At 15.7% G+C, this 22352-nt stretch overlaps 3 protein-coding genes across 3 annotated transcripts, besides 25 other annotated features; all 3 read right to left on the bottom strand. All coding sequences in view use genetic code 6, as the record gives it.

The window, feature by feature from the left end:
• Positions 1–665: 665 nt before the first annotated feature.
• Positions 666–706: a microsatellite.
• Positions 707–777: 71 nt separating this feature from the next.
• Positions 778–812: a microsatellite.
• A 4047-nt stretch (positions 813–4859) lies between these two features.
• Positions 4860–4904: a microsatellite.
• Positions 4860–4908: a microsatellite.
• Positions 4909–5931: 1023 nt separating this feature from the next.
• Positions 5932–5970: a microsatellite.
• A 2969-nt stretch (positions 5971–8939) lies between these two features.
• Positions 8940–8992: a microsatellite.
• Positions 8977–9019: a microsatellite.
• A 2364-nt stretch (positions 9020–11383) lies between these two features.
• Positions 11384–11413: a microsatellite.
• A 273-nt stretch (positions 11414–11686) lies between these two features.
• Positions 11687–11727: a microsatellite.
• Positions 11728–12490: 763 nt separating this feature from the next.
• Positions 12491–12522: a microsatellite.
• Positions 12494–12549: a microsatellite.
• Positions 12550–14075: 1526 nt separating this feature from the next.
• Positions 14076–14182: a microsatellite.
• Positions 14091–14231: a microsatellite.
• Positions 14123–14231: a microsatellite.
• Positions 14141–14233: a microsatellite.
• Positions 14142–14200: a microsatellite.
• Positions 14148–14210: a microsatellite.
• Positions 14156–14217: a microsatellite.
• Positions 14159–14233: a microsatellite.
• On the bottom strand, positions 14220–15465 carry IMG5_146270 (hypothetical protein; the record flags this gene model as incomplete). The annotated part of the gene is made up of 5 exons (XM_004031097.1): positions 14220–14243; positions 14329–14477; positions 14529–14699; positions 14747–15124; positions 15405–15465. 5 exons carry the CDS (start codon positions 15463–15465, stop codon positions 14220–14222), a joined length of 783 nt encoding a protein of 260 aa, XP_004031145.1.
• Positions 14297–14327: a microsatellite.
• A 30-nt stretch (positions 15466–15495) lies between the features above and the next one.
• Positions 15496–15544: a microsatellite.
• A 1327-nt stretch (positions 15545–16871) lies between these two features.
• Positions 16872–16924: a microsatellite.
• Positions 16925–17302: 378 nt separating this feature from the next.
• On the bottom strand, positions 17303–18313 carry IMG5_146260 (hypothetical protein; the record flags this gene model as incomplete). The annotated part of the gene is made up of 3 exons (XM_004031096.1): positions 17303–17444; positions 17622–18006; positions 18271–18313. 3 exons carry the CDS (start codon positions 18311–18313, stop codon positions 17303–17305), a joined length of 570 nt encoding a protein of 189 aa, XP_004031144.1.
• Positions 18314–18449: 136 nt separating this feature from the next.
• Positions 18450–19698, bottom strand: IMG5_146250 (hypothetical protein; the record flags this gene model as incomplete). The annotated part of the gene is made up of 2 exons (XM_004031095.1): positions 18450–18838; positions 18891–19698. 2 exons carry the CDS (start codon positions 19696–19698, stop codon positions 18450–18452), a joined length of 1197 nt encoding a protein of 398 aa, XP_004031143.1.
• Positions 19699–19829: 131 nt separating this feature from the next.
• Positions 19830–19887: a microsatellite.
• Positions 19888–20013: 126 nt separating this feature from the next.
• Positions 20014–20052: a microsatellite.
• A 1633-nt stretch (positions 20053–21685) lies between these two features.
• Positions 21686–21724: a microsatellite.
• Positions 21725–22352: the final 628 nt, after the last annotated feature.

Below are 22352 nucleotides of genomic sequence, written 5' to 3'. Positions count from 1 at the left end.
AAGATGAAATCGAATAGTTAAAATAAAAAATTTATAATTTAAATAGAGAAATGGAAGTTTTAGATGAAGATGAGGAGAAAAATTAATTATAGGTAAATAAAAATTTAATGCTAGTTTTTTATTTTATTTTAGATTGGGTAATTAAAAAAACGTATATAAGAATTAGAAAAATAACTTCAAGAATATAATATATCCACTTATTAGGCTATTCAAGATAGTTTTCTGAAATTTTTTACTGCAAGTTATAATAAAAAGTATTTTATTTTTTATTATCAATGATTATATAACTTTGTTATTTTATTTAGTAAAAATAGTCAGCAATATAATGAAGCTTAATAACATTTAATTGTTTTGGTTAATTTACTTAACTTAAAAGAAGAGAACAAATAAGAAATTATTTAAATATATTTAAATAGCAATACTAAAAAAGGCTTTAAGATTTTTTGATTTAGTAAAAATTTAATTATATTTTTATTTTTTAGAAATAAAAAATATTATTTGTAATATTCCAAAAAAAAAAAAAATTAAACGAAATTAAAATTAAATAAATTTTTTGACAAAGCAAAATTTAATTTAAAAAATATTCATAAATATTTAAAATAAATTACATATCATTTTTTTTCTTAAACTTTTTTAATATATTATTAAAAACTTTTTGTTTGAAGTATTTATTTTTTTTATTTATTTTTCTTATCTTATTTATTTTCATTAATTTCTTATATTAAATTATCCAGTATTTATTTTTATTTTTTATTTTAATAATAATCATCTTCTTTGTTTTCTTAATTAATTTAATTTTCTTTATTATTTAAATTTATTTCATTTTTTTCCTTTAGATTGCTTACATTATCAAATATCTTTTTTTCGATATTTTCCTTTTGAAAACTATTTAAATTTTTATTAACTTTACTTTTTAATTTTTATTTAAAGTTTCCTTTTTTATCTTCTTCCTAATATTCTTATTCTTAATATAATTTTTCTTCATTTTATAATAGAGTTTATTTTTCTAAATATTTCTTTCCTTTTTTTCTCAAGCTTTATTCTACTTATTTTTCTTCTTATTCTTATTATTATTATTCGACATTTTAGTTTTCTTAACTTTCAAGCAAACCATATTGTTGATAAAACTAAGCTCTTCTTTATTTAATATCTTCATCTATATACTTTTGACTTTTTGAATAAATTTAGATTATTAAATCTTTCCTTTCTACCTCTTATTAATAAGAATTAAGAAAATCAATTGTTTCTTTACCCTAATTTAGCTTTATATCTTCGAGAATTTATTTAAGCTAATCAGTTAATTTAAGTGCTGATGAATAAACAAGGAAATCTTTTTACATATTCATGCATTTTTGTACATTATCGACACTTTTTTTCTCTTTATAAGTCTATATTATTTCATCTTTTTAACTTTCTAAATATAAATAATAATAATAAAGTGATTTTATTATATTATTAAAGAAAATAGAATCATCTGTTTCAGGAGTTATATCAGCAACTTTGCATGTTTTTTTATTTGGGCATTTATTACAAACGCCTTTTTCTAAAACTTTAATTTGTAAACGCAAATTTTTAAAGGTTTATTTAATTTCAAGATTTTAAGGATTATTTTAATTTTAATTTGGTGGAATCGGGCAATGTTGTTTTATAAAAAACTTTAATTCTTTTTATGGGAATATTTTGCTTATATTATTTTACTTGAATTTCTATAATTTAATTATTTCAGATTTTAATTTTTCAGGATTATCAAGAGGGGCCTAAAGATAATTTTAAGCCAACTTTTTTAGATTTTATTGAAAAATTTATATTTTTATCATTTTTTTTTTTAAAAAAATATCTTTTTTTTGGTCTTATTTAATTTTAGTTAAATAAAATTATTTTTATAAAAATAAATAACGAATAAAATTTTTAATTTTATAATTTTTTTTTAATTAAAGTATTTAAGATATTCTAATGGTAAAATAGACTATTAGATTATTTTTATTTACTTATAATTATTAAATTAAAATCTCAAAATGTTTTTATTATTTATAAGATTTTTATGAATATAAATAAAACTCAAAATATAAAACTTAATAAGTTAAAATAAAACTAAAAAATTAATAAATATTTTAAAATTTAGATTAAAAAAATATATTTAAAATTAAATACATATATATAATCTCAGTGTTTACTAAAACACTTTAATTATTTAATAATTTATTTAAAAGTAAATTGTAAGTCTATTTAATTTTTTTTATTGCGTTAATAATAATTAAAAATATATATAATTTTGATTATTTGTCTTATTGATTTAATATAAATAAAAGTGGAATAAAATATTTAATTTTTTTCTTAAACAAACACATTAAAATTATAAGTTTTTACATTTAATATAATAAATATTTTTACATTTCCTAAATTATATAACTTTAAAGAATTTTTTAAAAAATGGAATTAAATAGTGAAAGATAATAAGACTTAAACACAATTTAGCATTTTTTGCAATAAAATACTCAAGAAGTAAATATTTAAATTTAAGATAAATATAATGATAATGATTTTCACGATATTTTTAATGAAAATAACTCAGCAATTAATTAAAATGTTTAGGAATTAAAAATTGAAAATCAGAAATTATAATAATAAAATTTACGTACAAAATAATTATGGTCCCTCATTAAAAAAGAAATATATATGCCTATAAAGTTTTCTGATTAGTATTTTTTTTTAATTACTATAATAATAAAGAATAATTAATGATTTTATTTTAAAAATATTTTAGAATAGGATTTTCTATATCTACAAAATCTGCGTAAAGGTTTGCAGGATTATAAAACAAAAAGAAAAGTGTAAATTTTTTATTTTTTAAATATATATAAATATATATATGTAAATTATTTGTTTAGAATTCTTTTATTTATTCATTTATCCTAATTCTATTTTCAAACATCTATGGGATTGTTTTATTGGCTTGCTTATATTATATTATCCTATAATTTATCCAATTAAAATAACTTTTTAATTTTAAAAATAAATAACTTTAGCTTATGATATTGCTTTAGATTGTATTTTTCTATTAAATATTTTTTTTGAATGTATTACAGGAATATAAAAAGGTGGAGAATTAATAAGAAATAGAAAAATATTGTTTAAAATGTATTTAAGGTATTAAAAAAAAATATATTAATCAATATTGATCTATAAAAAATAGGTCATATTTAATAATTGATTTTATAAGTGTTCTTCCATGGTATAACATTGACGACTTTAATTATTTATTTTACATAAAATTAATAATATTTTTTAGAAATTGTAGTAAAGCAATAGTTTTATTAAGAAGTTTAATAAAATTGATATTCAAATGCATATAAATACATAAATTATAAGTTTTATTATTTTATTTAATTAAGTAATTATTAAAATTATAAAATACTAATAATTATATATTTTCTTAGGATTACTTCTATTATTTTAATTTGTGTCCATATTCTGGCTTGTATATGGATTTAAATTGGAGATGTTTATTAGTCAAATACATATTTAGATGATGATTAGTTTAAAGAAATATCCTGGATTTAAAACTATTATATGAACCATAAAAATAAATAAATTTAAGAAGTTGGTAAAATAAATTATGATTTGTACATAGAAGGAATATATTTTATAGTTACAACTATATCCACTGTTGGTTATGGAGATATATCCGCAAAAATATATTAAGAAATGATATTTACTTGCATTTGTGAATATTTTGGAATTGCTCTTTTTGGCTATATCTCCGGAGGGTTGATTTCAGCAGTTTAAGTTTCGCTTTTAGCAGGCGAAAAAAAAAAATATGATTAAAAGAATGAATTTGATTAATGGCTTTATAATAAGGAAAAAAATACAACGTAAGTATTGAATCATAATCTAATTAAAATTATGGGAAAAATTAACTAATTTCATAATTAAAATGATTTGTAATAGATATTTTGCAATGAATTAAAATACTAAAATCTGCCAAAAGATTTGAAAAATAAACTCGGCGTATTTATGTTTAATGAAATTATCAAACAATTTAATGCTTTTTTTAAGCCTATTTAAAATTAAGACGATATTATTTAAGAAATTATTATTAATTTAACACCAAAAGTGTAAATTATATTATAAATATTTTAAAAACATATTTTTTCCTGAAAAATCTAAGGTTTTATTAAGAAACTTCTATTTTAAAAAAGAAATAATATTCTGGAGGGATATATTTTATTTTATAAGGAAAAGTTTATCTTTAAAGTTAAATAGGAATCAATACTTTTAAAAATATTAAAGGTAAAAATGTAAATTATGTAAAAAAGAATTTTCTAAAATTGTAAGCTGGAAGCTTTTTCGGCGAGTTTTGCATTTTAAATAGATAATGTATGTTTGATATTGTTGTCGGAAGAAAATAATAATTATATACTTTATTTTTAAGCAGTTAATAATTATAGATAATTATCTAAAAAAATATACATATTTTAGCTTGGATTAAAGAATTTTCTTAACTCAGATTTAACTTTTTTAGAATGGTATTAAATATATGATATAGAATCATAATTTTATATATAAATTAGGAAAATAAAGTTTTTATTTTGAAAATAATAAAAACTAATATTGATGTATTTAAAATAATTTAAATATAAAATATATTAATGAAAAATATAAATAAAGGAAAATAATAATGAATTAATTCAAATGAAAAATAAAATAAAACAAAAATTAAAAAAAAATATAAATGCAAATATATAAGGGGCAAAACTTTCTAAGACAGTCATTTAGAATTCAATTTTTTAATAAGCATAAAAAATATCTTTATTTGCTTAAGAAAAATTATAATAAGAAAACCTCGAAAAATAACATACAAAAAGTTAAAAAATAAAAAGTTAAAAAAAATAAAAATAAAAAAAGTTAGTTAAACAGATACTTAAGACAATAACGATTATATTCTTGACTATTAAAAAAATATTCCTAAATAAAGTTAGAATTAAGATAATTTTATAGAAGAATTCGATATTTAATAATAATAATTAAAAATAATTACTAACTTGATTAATCTATCTCATCCTAATAAAAATTTTAGCAACAAGTTCTTCTTGACTTATCAATTACAACTTTTTAAGATTAGTAAAACATGTCAGAAATTTCGGGTAAAGACAAGTAAAGAAATCTTAATTTTTCTCTAAATTTAGATTCAAATAATATAATACCTTTATAAGTAAGCTAATATCAACAAAAAATAGAAACTAAAATCTAAGAAATTTCACAAAATTAAAAAATAGATAATTTCATTTATAAAACATTAGATTCTTTTGTTAAGAATTCTCCAAAAAACAGAAGCAATACTATCTGTTCAACAGGTTAAACCCAAAACAATATAACTAAAAAAGATAAAAAAAAATGGCCCTTTAAAGAAATATAACATTTTTATCATAAGTGTCAGAGTTTTTAAAGATTGAATAAAACAAAGGAAATTTATAACTAAAAAAAAATAAAACTAAGATTGACTCTTAAAATATAAATTAAACTATTCAAAATTTCATTAAATGTGCGTCTAAAAATATCAATCATACTTTAAAAAAAGATTATTTATAAGAAATGTTACATGACTTATAGTAATCTAAATGTCCTAATTTAATTATTATGAAGTAAATTTTTTAACTCTAATAAAAATATTTGATCAAACACTAGCTTAACTTTTAAGTTAATAACGATGAAAATGAGTTTCCTGATAGTTTTAGCCATGATATGCATGATGATTCCATGGAAATTCCTCTTGATAATTTAAAATCTAATTTTGATTAAAATTATATTTAAAATATATATTTTTATTTCTAAAGTTAAATAACATTGATTGATAAATAAATTAATAAATTTATTTTGTTTTTGAATAATTTTAATCAAACTTAAACCATTAAAATTAAAAAATACCTAAATAAAATTTAATATAAGAAAAAACTTAATATGTAAGAAAAATAAAATCATGTAGAATCTGAATCTGAATATAATTTAGGATTTAATATTAAAATGAAATTAGAAAAAGATTTTTAAGAAATAAAAAGAACTAAAATAATTAATTTTATTAAATGTTTAATATTATTTTAATATTATATTATATAATTTTTTTTATAGAAAAATCAAATCAAGAACAAATTTAAAAAATTTTCAGTAAAAAAATAATGTATATGTAATAACTATCAAATGTATTTAAAATATTATTTTACTTTTTATAATTAATAAATATTTAAAGAAAGGACTTATTTGAAATGAATAGTTATTTAAAAAATAATTAAATGAGACAAGAAATATAAGTTATATGTAAAATAATGAAATAACTTATATAAATAGCAAAATATTTAAATTATTTAATCAATATGTTAGTTTATTTCTATTAATATTATATAATATTGTTTAATCCATATTTTTTATAATAAAAATAATATATATGTTTAATTATTAATTTTTTATTCATTTAATTTTAAAATCAAAATAAATTAATTTTAATTTTACTTAAATAAATATATTAATAAATATTTTTTAATATAAATAAACATTTTGAGATATAAAAAATCGAATATTTTGCTAAATTAAACTTATATTTTATTATTTCTATATATTTTTAATTTTTTTTTTTCATTATATATCATCATTTTTTTAAAAATTTTATTTGTTTTTTGTTTTACAATTTTGTAATTAATTATATTCTCCTTTCTTATTTTTATTTTTTTTTCATTTTAATTAATCATACTACTTTTATTTTATTTTTCTTATACTTTACAAACTTTTTGATGATTGCAATTTTAATTCTTTCTTTTATTATTTTATATTTAAATTAAAATTTAATTTTATTTTAAGTTTTGCTTTAGGTTTCTGAAAAATTTAATTCTTATTTAAAGATTTTTAATATATCTAAAGTATCGAAATTTTTATAACATGACAAAGCCTATTTTATCAGGATATTTATCTTCGTCCATCTCTTTTTTAGGCTTTTTTTGTAGTAATTCATCTAACAGTTCTTCTGATTTATGAAAAATAGAATGTTTATATTTTTTTATTTTCAATTTTGAAAATTTAAGAATTTAAGTATTTTGAATTTATAGCTTTAGAAATTAATTCTGCTAAATAAATTTTTTTCTTATATTTTAATAAGATTATTTATTAGATTCACCTAACTTCTTTAGCTCATTTTGATTAATTATCTATTGACTGATTTATTTTTTATTTAATATAATAAATTTATATAAAAAAAATAAAAATATATATGGTCATAAAAAAAATACTATTTTTTGTTTAAACAAATCAAATACATTATTATTACTCAATTAATATTCAAAAATTTTAAATTTAAAATAACATGAATTTATATATTAACATTAAAATACATAAAAAAAATAAAGAAATAATTAGTAAAAAAATAAAAATACTTTACAATTAACATTAAAATTTTTATTAAATATAGGAAAATAAGTAAAAAAATTAAATAACTGCATTTATGTTTAATTTAATATTTTAATCTTAATGAATATTATATTAATATTTAAACATTATTAATTAAATATGACACGAAAAAAATAGTAATCAAACCTCCATAAAGAAATAGTGAGTTTTTTTGACCAATAATTAATTGTTTTTTAAAAAATTTAAATTTATTATTAAAAAAAACATAATTATAATTTATTTATTTGAATGAAAAATCATTAAATTTAATTTAAATACAAAAAAATCAGTACATATATTCGTAAAAAAGTATCAACAACTATTAAAAATAAATTAAAATGAAGATGATTGAATTATTTGAAAATTAAATAAAAGTTGAAAATACAGTTTTTTTCTCAAGATACAAAAATACATGTTTGTATTTTTTTAAAAAATAATAGGAAAAAGATTTGAGTCTTTATTTTATATAATGGGTCATATTCCCCATAACTAAATATGATAGAATATGCGTTTAACTAAATTATTTTAAAAATATCAAAAACTAAATGATTAAAAAATAGTATAAAGGCAATATATAAAGGTGCTAAAATAAACCAATAGCAATAATTATATCTTAAATACTTTAAAATATATATAAAAGTGAATAATGAAAAGGTTTTTGAATTAAAGAGAAAAAATATGCATAAATTATATTTTAAATATTGTTGAAATAAAATATCGGAAATGTGATAATTAAATTAAAGCAAAAAGAAAAACAAATCAATCTTTAACATATAAAAAAATTTTGTTATAAAATTTGATTACATAATTTTTCTTAATTTAATCTACTCTGCTGAAAAAAAAATATTTTAATAAAATAATTTTTTATATTTATTATTATTTTAATATACTAAATATATTGATTTAATTTTTATTTTACATCTTTAAAAAAAACAATATTTTTCCTAAAAAATGATAAGAGTTGGTTTAATGTTAATGTTTACGGGAATAGGTAATAACATAATTAATTTATTAATTTTTTAATTCTTTTTTATTTTTTAGTTATTAAAGGAACAATAAAAGGTTATAGACATATTAAATTAATGTCTAGAGCCGCATCATAAGCTCAATAATAATTTAATTATTAATAAAATACGGCTAAATTTTTTTAAGAGGGAGTTGGATTTAATTAAAAAATGGATAAAACAGAAGCATAATACATATTAGGAATACATGATGACTTAAACTTAAACACAGAAACAATATAAAAAAAATATATCTAATTAATGAAATTAAATCATCCAGATAAATGTAAATATTATTATGATATATACATCTTTTTAAACAAAAAAAATAGAAGGAAGTCAATATTTAGCATATAAAATAAATGAAGCAAAAGATATTTTAAATTAATATAAATGAAAAATTTTATAAACGTAAAAAAAGTACAATTATATAAACATTTTTCTTATGTTTTAGTTTTTAATTAAACTAATATAAGATATAAATTTATATATTTTAAGCAAGAATAATTTATGATGAATATATATTTTTTAATATATGTGTAATATATTTTTATTAAAATATAATTTTATATAAAATTATATTTAATTCTTATAATTAATATAAATTTGCAAAAGTATCTTCAAAATTAATTATATTATTATCAAAAATCTAATATTAATTTTATTTAAAGCATATTAAAAATATTACAGTCTATTTTAAATAGCTTAATAAGTTTATTATTATTTTATAAAATAAAACTCTTAAATTAAATTATAATTATTTTAAATATTCTTGTTAAAAATTTTCTTAATATGTTTTTATCTTTTTTAAGTATTTTTTTGATTTAATTATTATATTTTAAAGTATAATTATACTAACAAGAATTGTGAATAAATTACTATTTCTATTTAGAGTATAATAATGATTGATTTCTCAATAAATTTAAACTTTTTTATTGATTTCAAAAAATTAATATCAGATATTTAACTTTAAAAAAAATATATATATATATAAAATCAAAGAATTCGCACGAAAATCATTCTGAAAATTAAAGTATTATTTTAAAATTAATAATATGATTTTCAACCTTATATATTTATTTTAATATTTAAAAATAAATTAAAGAGAAAATAGAAATAAATAATGTTAAAAAGCAATATTTATGATATTTTTTTTTATAATTTATTATTTTATATCCCAAACCAAAATTAAAAAAATAAAATATTAATTATATTAGATTTTTTTTGAGTTAAATAAAAAAATATACTCACATAAATAAATTATATACTTTCTAATATATTTATTGTCTGAAAATTTATATAAATTAATTATAAAAAGTTGCTTTTCTTCTTATTACATATTTTAGTCTAAAATAAGTTGTTTAGAAAAATATACTATTTCTTACAGATTTAACTCATTTTATTTAGTGTTTCTTAATCATAAAAATAATTTGCAAATAAATTTTCTATTATCTATTTTCGAAAAGTATTTTTTCTATTAATATCTATTTTTATGTTTATATTTTATATAATTCTTTAAATATATATTTATTAGCCTTAAATTTCACTAAATATTTAAAAAAATAAAAAATATTAAATTTACACATCAATATTAAAAATTAATTTATTATGTTTCAATCTCATTTAAAATTCTTTTATGATCTGTTTATTCCTTTTAAAAAGCGAAATATACTTTTTATTATATATACTACAATCAAAAAACATGAAATCATACAAAAATTTGGATAACCAATTTCTAAATATAGTCTCTTAAGTAATTTATTACTTAACTATGACATTAAACCTCAAAATAATGTTTTTAAAAAGATACTCCGCTATGTTTCATCATTGTTATTAAATTATTCAATCTATGAGCCTTTAATTTCTAAAAAATAATACTCAAATTAAACTATATAGTAGGAAATAAAAAATAAGCCAAAAGATTGCAAAATCGAATATTTATGAAAACCGTGCACATAAATAAAAAATATTGTCTCTTTTATAAAATAAATTTTAAAATATAAAATTTTAAATTTTACATTACAAAGCACATTTCCTTTTATTTTATCATAACAATTGCAAGTAAAATGAAATTTCAGAATAACATATTTGATTTTCAAACCTTCAAAAAATATTTAAAATAGTATTCCTATCAGTAACAAAATTGTTTTTATTACTGATGTAGCAATGATCATTTATAAAATTATTTCAGAAGTCCAGCCCAAGCAATATGAGCGATTATATCAAAAAATTTTTATGTATATCCAGAGTAGAAACAGTTATTTTTAAAAATGAAAGAAGTTAGTATAATTTTTTATTTTATTTTCAGGGTCAAATAATTAGATAGATGTAAGAAATTTAAATAAAGGAAATCATTTATTATTTAATATTTAATATAATTAATTGAAAAATTGAATAAAAAATCTGTTTTTTAATTATTATGTAAATATGTAAATCTCTTTTATCATTTATTTGTTATCTTATATTTTTATTAAATTAATAAAGAGTCCTTCTTGGTAAGGTTTTTGCGTTGTAAAAAAATAAGACTCTATTTAATATTAATTTTTCTATCAATGCTTTTGGTAAAATTTTTTCTATTTTTTCGATATTATATTTTTTGTAGCATTTGTTATTAAGCAAGTTTTTTATACATTTATATTCTTTTGTTTGTTTAAATTCACATCATATTTATTTTTGTGAGTTATAATTTGAGAATATATTATATTTTTTTATAATGTTTAATATTTTATAAATTTTAATTTAAATAATTATAAATAAAAAGTTTATTTTTGATTGCATTTTTATTTTCAAAAAATTATTTTATTAATTATATTAATATTATTTTTAAATTAAATATTAGTATTTATTTTTAAAACTAATTAGAAAATATAAATATAATTATTTTATTTTATTTATATAGCTTTTTAAATAAATGTTTAATTACAAAAATTTTATTTTTTCTATTTTTTTAAAAAAAATTAATATAAAAAGAAATTAATTTTCCATTTTTTTATTATTTAGTTTTTTAAAAAATTACAGTAAAAAATTATATACAAGTAAATTATGATTTAAATTTGTATTTTAAAAAAGCTTAAATATCAAATTGCATATTTATTATTTAATATTAAAATAAATTTATAAAAATTTAATTATATAATTATATATTTGCATTTCTGTTCAATATCTTTTTTTTATTTTTTCTGTATTTTTTTTTAAAAGCACAATCAAAAAAAAAAAGGCGATATGACATCTTTTTTTTATTTGAGTTTTTAAAATAAAATTATAGCAAATAATAATAATGAGCAAATAATAAAAAAAAGAAGAAAAATTGATTATATTTTTATTTTGGATATATATAATTTTTTATACATATTATTATAATATTTTAATTTTATTATTTTCATGTTTCATCTTCTTCTGTATCTAATTATATATTTTAATAAGGATCTTATTTACATTCATTAAAGTTTTTCATTATTTTCTCTCTAAATTACTTAAGTGCATTTTAAGTATTTTTCACTTATTTTTTAGCAATTTCTATAAAAATTTAAATATAATTAAATAAATATAAAAAAAACGTATCAAAAATGGCATTAATTCAAAAAGTGCTTTATCTTCTTATTCGCCAAACCAAGATTTTATAAAGATCCCGTTTTCAGGTTATAATTAAAAATTTTCAGGCAAATTATCTACAATAATCATTTTTTTCATATCTCTTCCTATCCTTGATAAGTCTTTTATATAAGTGTTATTTATGTTTAAAGTATGTTATCTATATAATTTATAAGATATTATTTTATTAGAATCTATTATATTTAAAATAAAATCTGCATAGTTTTGTAAAGAGGCTGTGAATATAATTATTTCATAATATTGAGCCATTTATTAAATAAAAGTTTCTGCATAAGGCCTTACTAAGAATAATCCTCCTTCATCAATCTTTTTAATTTTATAGTTTAATTTTTTAATTTTTTTTATTATTATTACTTCTTAATAATGTACTAAAGTTTCATCCAAATCTAGTACTAAAGTGTATGGTTTTTTAGGTTTAGAATTTATGTACGGAGGATTTTCGTTTAATTCTTATTATTATTAATTTTATTATTATACATTTTAATCTTATTCTTATTATTATAAAAAATCATCTTTATTAATACTTACATTTTTTTTTACCAATTGTTAATTTCCGAATTCTTTCTATATGAATAAAGTCTTTATTTTTTTAAAAAAATATTATTAGTACTTTTTTAAAAAATACGTTTTATTTTGACAGTTCTAAAAAAAATGAAGCTAATTATAAAACCGAGAACATAGAAATCATATCTTAGATTTAAAAAACTTCCTAATAAATTGAAAACTCATTTTAATTATCAAATTAAATCTGTGTCTCTATAGTAATCTATAGGAAAGATTAAATAATCTTATTGAATTTAGTAATCATTTCGAATTTGTTATTATTTTTTAATAAAATTTAATTTTTTTTTGTTATTTTCGTAAATCTATTATAGACTTTAATTATTAGTTACAATAAGGAGTATTTTCAAAAAATAAAAGTAAAAGCAAAAAACTTTAATAAATAAATTAAAACTAATCCAATACATTTTGCAAGTTTTCATTTTTTAAATTTTTTTACTGATTCTCTTAAACCTTTAATATAAACTATATGTTCATAAATTATTATTTATATGTAGACCATTTACAGATTAAGTGCGAGTTAAATTTCATATTTTATATTTTACTAAAAAGGTATTTAATCTAAAATTTACATACTTTTAAGTAGTATATTTTATTAATAATATATTAAAAAGGCTTTTTGACTATCATATTATTTGTTTTTGTTTATATTATATAAACATTCTTCTATATCTATTAATTATTAAATAATTAAACTGAGCATTTAATCGTCTATATTTTAAGTAAATATATTATTATAGATATCTTAATTTTCGTGTTATTCGTTTTATGTTTTTAGTTTTATTATTAAATCTTAAGATACATTAAATTTCTAGTATTTAGAAAAGCTATATTTAATATTAATATCTTATTTTTATTATTAAAAAAAAACTATATTTTCTCTAGATTTATTTGGTGTAACATTTGTCGCATTTGTTGATTAACTCAAATTTTACGTTTAGTTGATTTATAAAAATTAAGATGAAATATTCATCATTTCTTCTTTAGATTTATCTTTAAAATAATTTATTATAATGTTTTTAATTTTATTTAATTTATAAAAGATTTTTATGTATATATATATAATTATTATTTTTACATATTTTTTTTTATTTACTTATCATTTATTTTTATTTTTAAAAACCTTTATTTGGCGTTTTAGAAGTAGAATACTATTCTTAAATTTAAATTAACTATAGTCTTTTTATAGTAAATTTAATAAGTTTTTTAACGTTGAAGTTCAAAATTAAACATTAATTATATTTAAATATATATAAATTTATATTTATTGTTTTTTTTTTTAAATAGTAATTTATTTATTTTAATAAGAACTTTAAAAGAAAAAAAATAATTTATTATATTTATTCAAAACTTAAAAAAATTTTATTATATTAATTTATATTTATATATAAATTATAAAATTATTGTGATTTCGAAAATATTTTTTAATTAGTTTTTTGTTATTTATAAAGGAAAATAAATAAAAAATTATCTATTTATTAATTTATTTATTTATTTATTTAATTAAGTTTTTATTTATTTATATATATATATTATTTTTTTTCTTATTTTATTTTTATATTATTTTTTTATTTTTCTTTTTATAATATTTTATATTTTTTTATATTTTTTTCATTTTTTATTATCTTCATCTATCTCTTAATTATATTATTATTCTATTTCTATATCTTTTTCTTTTTGCTTTTTAATTATTTTTTATTTTTTATTTTATATTTTTTACCACTGCTACTTCTGCCCATTCGAAAATTAAATCCCATTTATATTCACATCTATAAAATAAATCTTTAAACAGTCTTCTTATCCAAACATAATCTGGTTTTTCTTCAAATTTAAGGCTTCTGCAATATTTCAAATAAGTAATAAATTCCTCTTTTTTATTTGAATATTATTAGAATTTAACTATATATAAAATTAAATAACCTGGTAAATCTTCACATAAAACTTCTATTGGTGTAGATATTTTTTTATCCTCGATATATTAATATTTTTCTTATCTGTTTTCTACTTTAATACCCATCCAAGGAAGAGTTCCTTTTAAAAAATAAACAAGACAATATCCTATTGTTTCAAGATCATCTCTTCTACTTTATTCTATTTTTATTTATATAAAAATCATTTAAAAATTAACATAATAAAACCTATTTTTAAATGAGTATTTATAGAACTAAAACGCGCTGTTCCAGTTAAATTATTTGTATTTTAATAAGGAATATGAAGAGTAGTTCTTGGATCTCTATATTTTTTTGCAAGACCATAATCAATTAAATAAATAACATCAGCTTTTTTACCTTAACCTATTAAAAATTCTGACGGTTTCAAATCTCTATGAATAAAATTATGATTATGTAAATATTCTATTCTTTCGATCATTTAATCAGCTATCATAAGTACTGTTTTTAAAGAAAATTTACGATTACAATATGTGAAAAAATCCTCTAAATTTAAACCTAATATATCTATAACCATTATGTTGAAATCTCCTTCTTCTCCAAACCATCTTACATTTGGAATTCCAACTTTTTTCAAATTAATTAAAAATAAATATTAAAATATTTAAAACCTCCTCCTTACAAAATTTTATATAATTTCGATTCAAATAATAATTAAGGAAAAGGGCTATCTTTTCTTTCCTTTTTTTAATATTTTTTAAGATTAAAAACATTTTTTTATTAAAAAATACAAATTTTATTGCAACTTCTTCGTCTTCGTTTTTTGTATCAAATCCTTTTATTTAGTTATAAAAAATACATTTATATAATATTTTTATTTGTATTAAAAAACCTAATTTAACATTACAAAATGAACCTTATCCAATAATATGACCAACTTTATATCTATCGCCCACTTTTACTTCCATTTTTTTTTTATTTATTTATTAATTTATAAAAATAAAATAAAAATATAATATAATTAAAAATATAACTTAAAAAAAATATTTATTAAAACATATATATATATACTTATAAATATTTTTTTTTTGTTTGACAAAAATATTATAGCATAAATTATTTATGACTCAGACTTTGGGAACTTTCTTTAGAATTTTTTTTTTATTTATTTCGATTACACCATTAGAAGTTTAAGAATTCAATTCATTTTAACTAATATAAGTATTAACATTCTAAATTAAATAATTTTCGTTTATTTTTATATTTTAAAGGGCATTATTGATATCTACATCATCATTTAATTAAGTATAATAATTATTTTCTTTGAACTATTTATAATTACAACTGTCTGTGATTAATTTTTATGATAAATTTTTATTACATTTGAGAAATTGATGTTGATATTTATTTAAAAGTAAACGAGAATCTAAAGAAACAGCATCTTTAAGTAAAAGACTTGTATTTTTTTCTAAAACTTAAGATTTCTATAAATTTTATAAAAAATAATTTATTTATTTTTCCATTTAAGCATTTTTCTAAAGCATAATTTATTCTTATTAAATTTCGTTTTAAATTTAATTCTTATAATTTTCCATAAACTTTTATATTTAAGAAACATTATATTTTTAAATGGAAATTTATCCTTTTATATATTATTATTTCATTTAATTTGTCTTTATTTGATTTTTTCTAATTTATTCGTTCAAAAAAAAAATTATTTTTTCTTCATTTAGCCTTGATTAAGCCTTTATTTATGTATAAATTTCCTTATTTTTTCCTAAAGTAAATTCACGTATTTTCTATAAATTTTCTTTTTATTTTTTCCTTTCATCTTCATTCTTTTATTATACAAATTTTAAATTTTAGACATTTTATTTATTTTCTTAAAATGTCTTTTTTTTATTATTTTTTATAATAAAATTTTTAATTTACTTCTTATTTTTAAATTTAAATTTCAAGCTTTTAAATTAGTTTAGATTTCGTCTATTTTTTTATTAAACTAATTGATTTTTTAAAAATTTATTTTTCGTTTTTTAATTAGATTAACTAATAGGAAAGATTTAATGCACCTTATTAGGCTTATTTACGATTTTTGCGGGATTAAGCAAGAATTTTTCCTAAACATGATATATTATAATTAATTTTTTCCATTATCTATTTTCTAAAAATTGAAAAAATTAAAAATAAAATAATAAATTTATATATTTTAAATAAAAAAAACATAATTTAAACAAAATAAAATTTAATTATAATTTTTATTTATAAATTTTTAATGTATATTATAATTATTTAAAATTTTATATATTTTTTTATTTTATGAAATAATTATATATAAAAAAAGTGTTTATCTTCTTAATAAAATATATAAAAATTGTAAAAAAAATTAAATTTTAATATTAAAAAAGTTTAAATTGTAAAAATTAAAAATATGTAAATTAAAATAATATAAATTATAAAAACATGATTTATATATATTTAATTTTCAAATAATATTATAATTTTTAATAAATTTTTATATTTTTTATTATTTTTCTTTATTATAAACAAATTTATTTTATAAAAAAAATATATATATAAAAATAAATATTTTATAATATCTAAATAATCTTTAAAAAAAAAAAAATATATATTAATATAATATATTACATATATTACATATATAAATATTTTTTAAAATAAAAATTAAAATAAATATATATATATATATATAAATATAAAAATTTTTTTTTTTTTTTATATAATATATAAATATATATTTTATAATAAATTTATTCAAATATAAAAAAATATTTATTAATTTATTTTTCAAAATACTTTAAATCCTAATTCTGTTAATTTTTTAAATGCTTGTGCAAAATCATTTTAAAATTATAATTAATCTTCCTTATACAAAATTGAATATTTTCTTAATTCTGGATCCTTTTTTAATTCTAAATCTATAGGAAACCTTATTTGTTTTATATTATTATTTTAATTTATATAAAATATATCTCCATTATCTTAATTTTTTTCAATCCATTATTCTTCTAATAAACTTTTGAAATAATCATTAGAAAACTAAATTGGTTATAATTTTAAAATATATGTTTTATATTTTTAAAATTCATAATATTATTTTCCTAACTGATGTCCTCCTGCTATTAAAGCCACAATTTCTTTATCTGAAAAACCCATTCTATAAAATACTTCCCTTAAATGTTTACTGTCTTTGTTTAAATCTGGCAATCTTCCATTAGGAGGACATTTATTTTACCAATAAGCGTCTTTTCTGCCTGGAACGAATTCAATTTTGGGTCCTCTAGCTTCCTCTATTGCCACATAAGAAGCTAAAATCCATAAATCAGAATAAGAGATGCCTGGATATCTATTTTTTATTGTCTCAAGGAAATTTCTTGCATATTCTAAACCTTAGTTTTATGGATCTTTATTTTCTTTCTCAAAACGCATTGTTGAACCATTTGATCCTCCAGTTCGATCTTCTTTTGAATATGTGCTTGATGTATTATACCCTAAACGAATCAATAAAGATACTATTTCGTCTTTTGTCAGATTTATTTTTGGTGGATTTCGGATATTTTAACGGATTTCTTCGCGAATATCAATATAATTCAATGATCGAGTACTAAAAGACGGCATATAATGCTTTTTTTGTGAATAAAAATAGGTTGATGACCCTATAAAAAATACCCCTGAAAATAATTATTTCATTTTTTTATATAAATTTTATATTTGTATTCACTTATTTTATATTTTTTTTTTTAATTAATAATTACTTTATATAGATATTTTTTTATTATTATTATTTAAGTATTACATGGTTATATACTTGCTAAATTAAAAAACATATATTAATTAATATATCCTTATATTTAATAAACATATATACGTATTTTGATATAAATTTATAGATTAATAAATAATATTTTATTTTTTATCAAACACTTAAATAAAATCATAGATCTTATAAGTTTTTCTATTTAATATTAGTTTAAATATAACTATATTATTATTATTATTTAGTAATATCTCCTTAAGTTTATAAAATAAAGTTTTCGACTTTATTTTTTAGTTCTTTTACTTATTATTTTCTATCAAGCATTTTTACTATTTCTTCATCTTATTCATTAAAGAGTACTAATTATCTAACTAACTAAAAAAATATAAATTTAAAATTAAAAATAAAATAAAACTTCTTCATTCTAAAACTTTAATTAATCATTATTTCTTTTAAGAATTTCAACTTCATTTGCTAAATAATCGTTTTATTCGAAAGTTTCTTATACATCCTTTTTAAGTTCATCCATTTTATTTTTAAGATCTTCTACAAAAAGACTTTTATTTCTTTATATAAAAATATAATTTTTAAAGAAAAGTATATTTTAACTAAAAATACCTAAATTATTAGTCTAAAGCCATAAGTTAATTATTTAAGTTAAAATTTTTACTAATTTCTTCTCTTAATTAATTATTATTATTTATAGTTTCTTATTTATATTTATCTCTTTATTTTTCTAAATCTTGACATTCTTATTATAAATTAATATTGATTTATTTTATTTCTAAAATCTGGTTTTATTAATTTTTTAAACTTTCATTTTTATTTAATATTTCCATTTCCAAAATTTATACTTTATTATTTTATTAGTTCGCATTTTTTTCTTGTTAATTCTTCTCATATTCTATTTATCTTATATATTTTTCTTATTCTTGGTTTTTCTGTATTAAACTTTCGTTATTGTTTGTAACATATTCAATATCATTTAGCATTTTTCGCTATTTTTCTTTAGCAAATTCAATTTCTGACTTTTAATTGTTCTATTCATTTTATAATCTATTTATTATTTCTTCCAAATGCATCTTTTCTTGCTTTAGTCTTTAATTTTCCATATATCTATGATCACATATTTCCTTTTAAGCGATATTTTCAGCTCTTAATTCTTAGATTTCTATCTTTTTTTCTGTAAGTTAGGTTTCTAAGTTATCATTTTTTGTTTTTAGCTAAGATATTTATTTTAATTGTTCAAGATTTTTTTATTTTAGTTCATTTTCCATTCTAAACCTTTCCTCTTTTAAGTTTTAATATTGAGATTCTAAGTTTTTATTTAATTAAATTATTTCTTAAAATTATCTTTCATTTTATTTTCTTTCAAAAATTTCTGATTTTAATTGCGATATTAAAATATCTTTTTCGTATCCATCATGCTTTACTGATATCGGTGAATAGTTCTTTTTTGTTAAATTATTTTTTACTTTTATATATATATATATATATTTTTCTTTTTACGTTATATGCTGACTATTTTTTTTTTTTTTAATAATATTTTATTTTATGTTTAGTTTTATTTTTTAAAAAATGTTTTATTTTTTTTTTTGAAAGTAATTTTTATTTTAAGGTAATATAATAAAATATTTAATTAAAAATTAAATATTTTTTTATTATTTTAAATCTAATCAATGATATATATACACCTTTAATTTAAGATTATTATTTAATATTTATATATCGTTTTATTAAATTTTATAATTTTTTATATTTTTCATAATATTTTGTATATAAAGAAAAAATAAAATATTATTTTTTAATAACACAATTATATTTTTTATTTTTTAAAATATATACATTTTATTTTAATAAATATTTATTCGAAAATCATTTAATTTTAAAAATAAAAGACTAATTTTCTGATCATGTTGAAATTAATAATTTAAATAAATATAAAATTAAACATTTATAAAAAAAAAATTGAATAGGGACATAACATAATATGAAAATAGAAACACCCAAAAAAACTAATAAATAGATTATTTTAATAAATATTAAGATACAGTAATATATATATATAAAATCAAAATAAATCAAAAACAATAAAAATAAGAAATAAAGAATTAATACAAGACCTTTTAGTGCCAAAGTTTAAAACACATAGTAAGCAAATTAATTATCGAATCCTAATTATTCGTTTGCTGACAAATTTCGATAATAAAGCAATGCAAATGAGTTTAAAATAATATTTTTATTCATAAAAATATGTATAAATTATATTTGATAAAAAAAGGTTATAAGTAATTACTGAAAACAAAGGAAAAAGTATAGATTTAAGTGAATATTTTTAGATATAACAAAATACTTTATAACCAAATTAAAATATGAACTAAATTTTGAATACAGTTCAAAGTTAAAAATTTATTAATTATGATAGTTTAAATTAATAATATTTGAGTGGTAAATCTATTAAAAATAAAAGAACTGCTAATAAGATATTTTAAAGCAATAATAATTTGTTTTTTTCGGAAATTGACAATAAATTTATTAATTAAAACATTAAAAAATTGCTTCCCAAAAATATAAAAAAATCTAAAGTTTTTATTTTATATTTATTCTCTTATATTGATATTTATTTTTTTTTTAAAAAAAAGGAAATTTTATATGAAAATTAACTTTAAGTTTAAGATAAATGCAATCTTTTGTTGAGAGAAAATGTTAAATTGAAAACAAAAATTAGTCATATAAACAAAGAAAATGATAAATTATAATAAGTAATAGCCAATATTTAAAAATAAGATTATTTTTTAAATAATTTAAATCAAAATACTGTTGAAGTATTAAAAAAAATATTTATTATATATTTTAAAGATAAAATAATAGTCAATTTTAGTTTTTAAATTAAAGAAAGATAATAAATACTTGAAAAATGAAATTTAAGAAAAAAATAATGAAATTGATAATTTAAAAAAAAGTGTTTTGAAAACACGAATTGAAGAACTTGAAACAGAATTAAAAGTTTGTATTTAAGAAATGTTAAAAATGAAATCAAAGCTTGATTTATAAGGATATCATAATAATAAAAGTTAAAAGTTAAAAAATATTAAAATATATTAATATATATATTTAAATTTATTTGTTTGTTTTTTTATGTATTTAAATATAATAGAAATAGTAATAAAAATATAGGGGAAAACAAATCTTTTTTATCAGATTGTATGATTAAAGAATTAAAATAAGAATAGGTTTAGTTAAAATCTATTATTAAAATTTTAGAAGATAAAATTACTTAATTATAAGTACAATATTTGTTTTTTTTTTTTAATTTTTTAATTATTTTTATTTTTTTTCCTGTAATTTTTTTTTAAAAACTCGATATTTATAAAAAAGATTTTATCCATTTTTTTTTATTTGATTAAGTTTTTAAAATAAAATAACAGTAACAAAAATAAATATCAGAACAATTAATATATATTTATATATTTTATATTCAAAGACTAGACTAGAAATAGAAACAAACTTTAATGCAAAATAAGGACAAATTTTAGTTTTAAAGAATCAGATTAAAAATTATTAGACTTAAATGGAAAGACAAAAAGGCATTATAAGTCATTAACAAGAAAAAATTTATTAATTATAAGAAGAAAATAAATAATAAATAAATACTTATATGAAATAATAAAATTAATTTTAAGATGATAATACATAAATAAAAATAATTTAATTATAAAATGAAATAAATAAATTATAGTAAAGTTATAATGATATAGAAATAAAATATAAAGTAAATACTATTTAAAAAAATTAAATATAAATTTAAAATAGAATGATATGCAATTTCACTAAAAATAAATATAAATGCTTAAAAGTTAATTATAAAATAAAAAAATACCTTAAAGTAATGAATTTATTTAGATAGAAATAGATAAATTAATATCTTCTAATTAAAATGAATAAACAAATAAAAGTAATAACTATTTTTAAGAAATTTTTGATAGAAATGAATAAGTATAACAAGAATAAGAGCAAGCATCAATTGCTTATTAAAAAACATTATAAGAGAAAATTAGAGAAAAAGAATTATAATAATAA

This window comes from Ichthyophthirius multifiliis, assembly GCF_000220395.1.
Source record: "Ichthyophthirius multifiliis unplaced genomic scaffold scaff_1120509251131, whole genome shotgun sequence".
Taxonomy (NCBI): Eukaryota; Ciliophora; class Oligohymenophorea; order Hymenostomatida; genus Ichthyophthirius; species Ichthyophthirius multifiliis.
The sequence above is the reverse complement of the archived record's forward strand: the minus strand, read 5'-3'. Positions and strand labels throughout refer to the sequence as shown.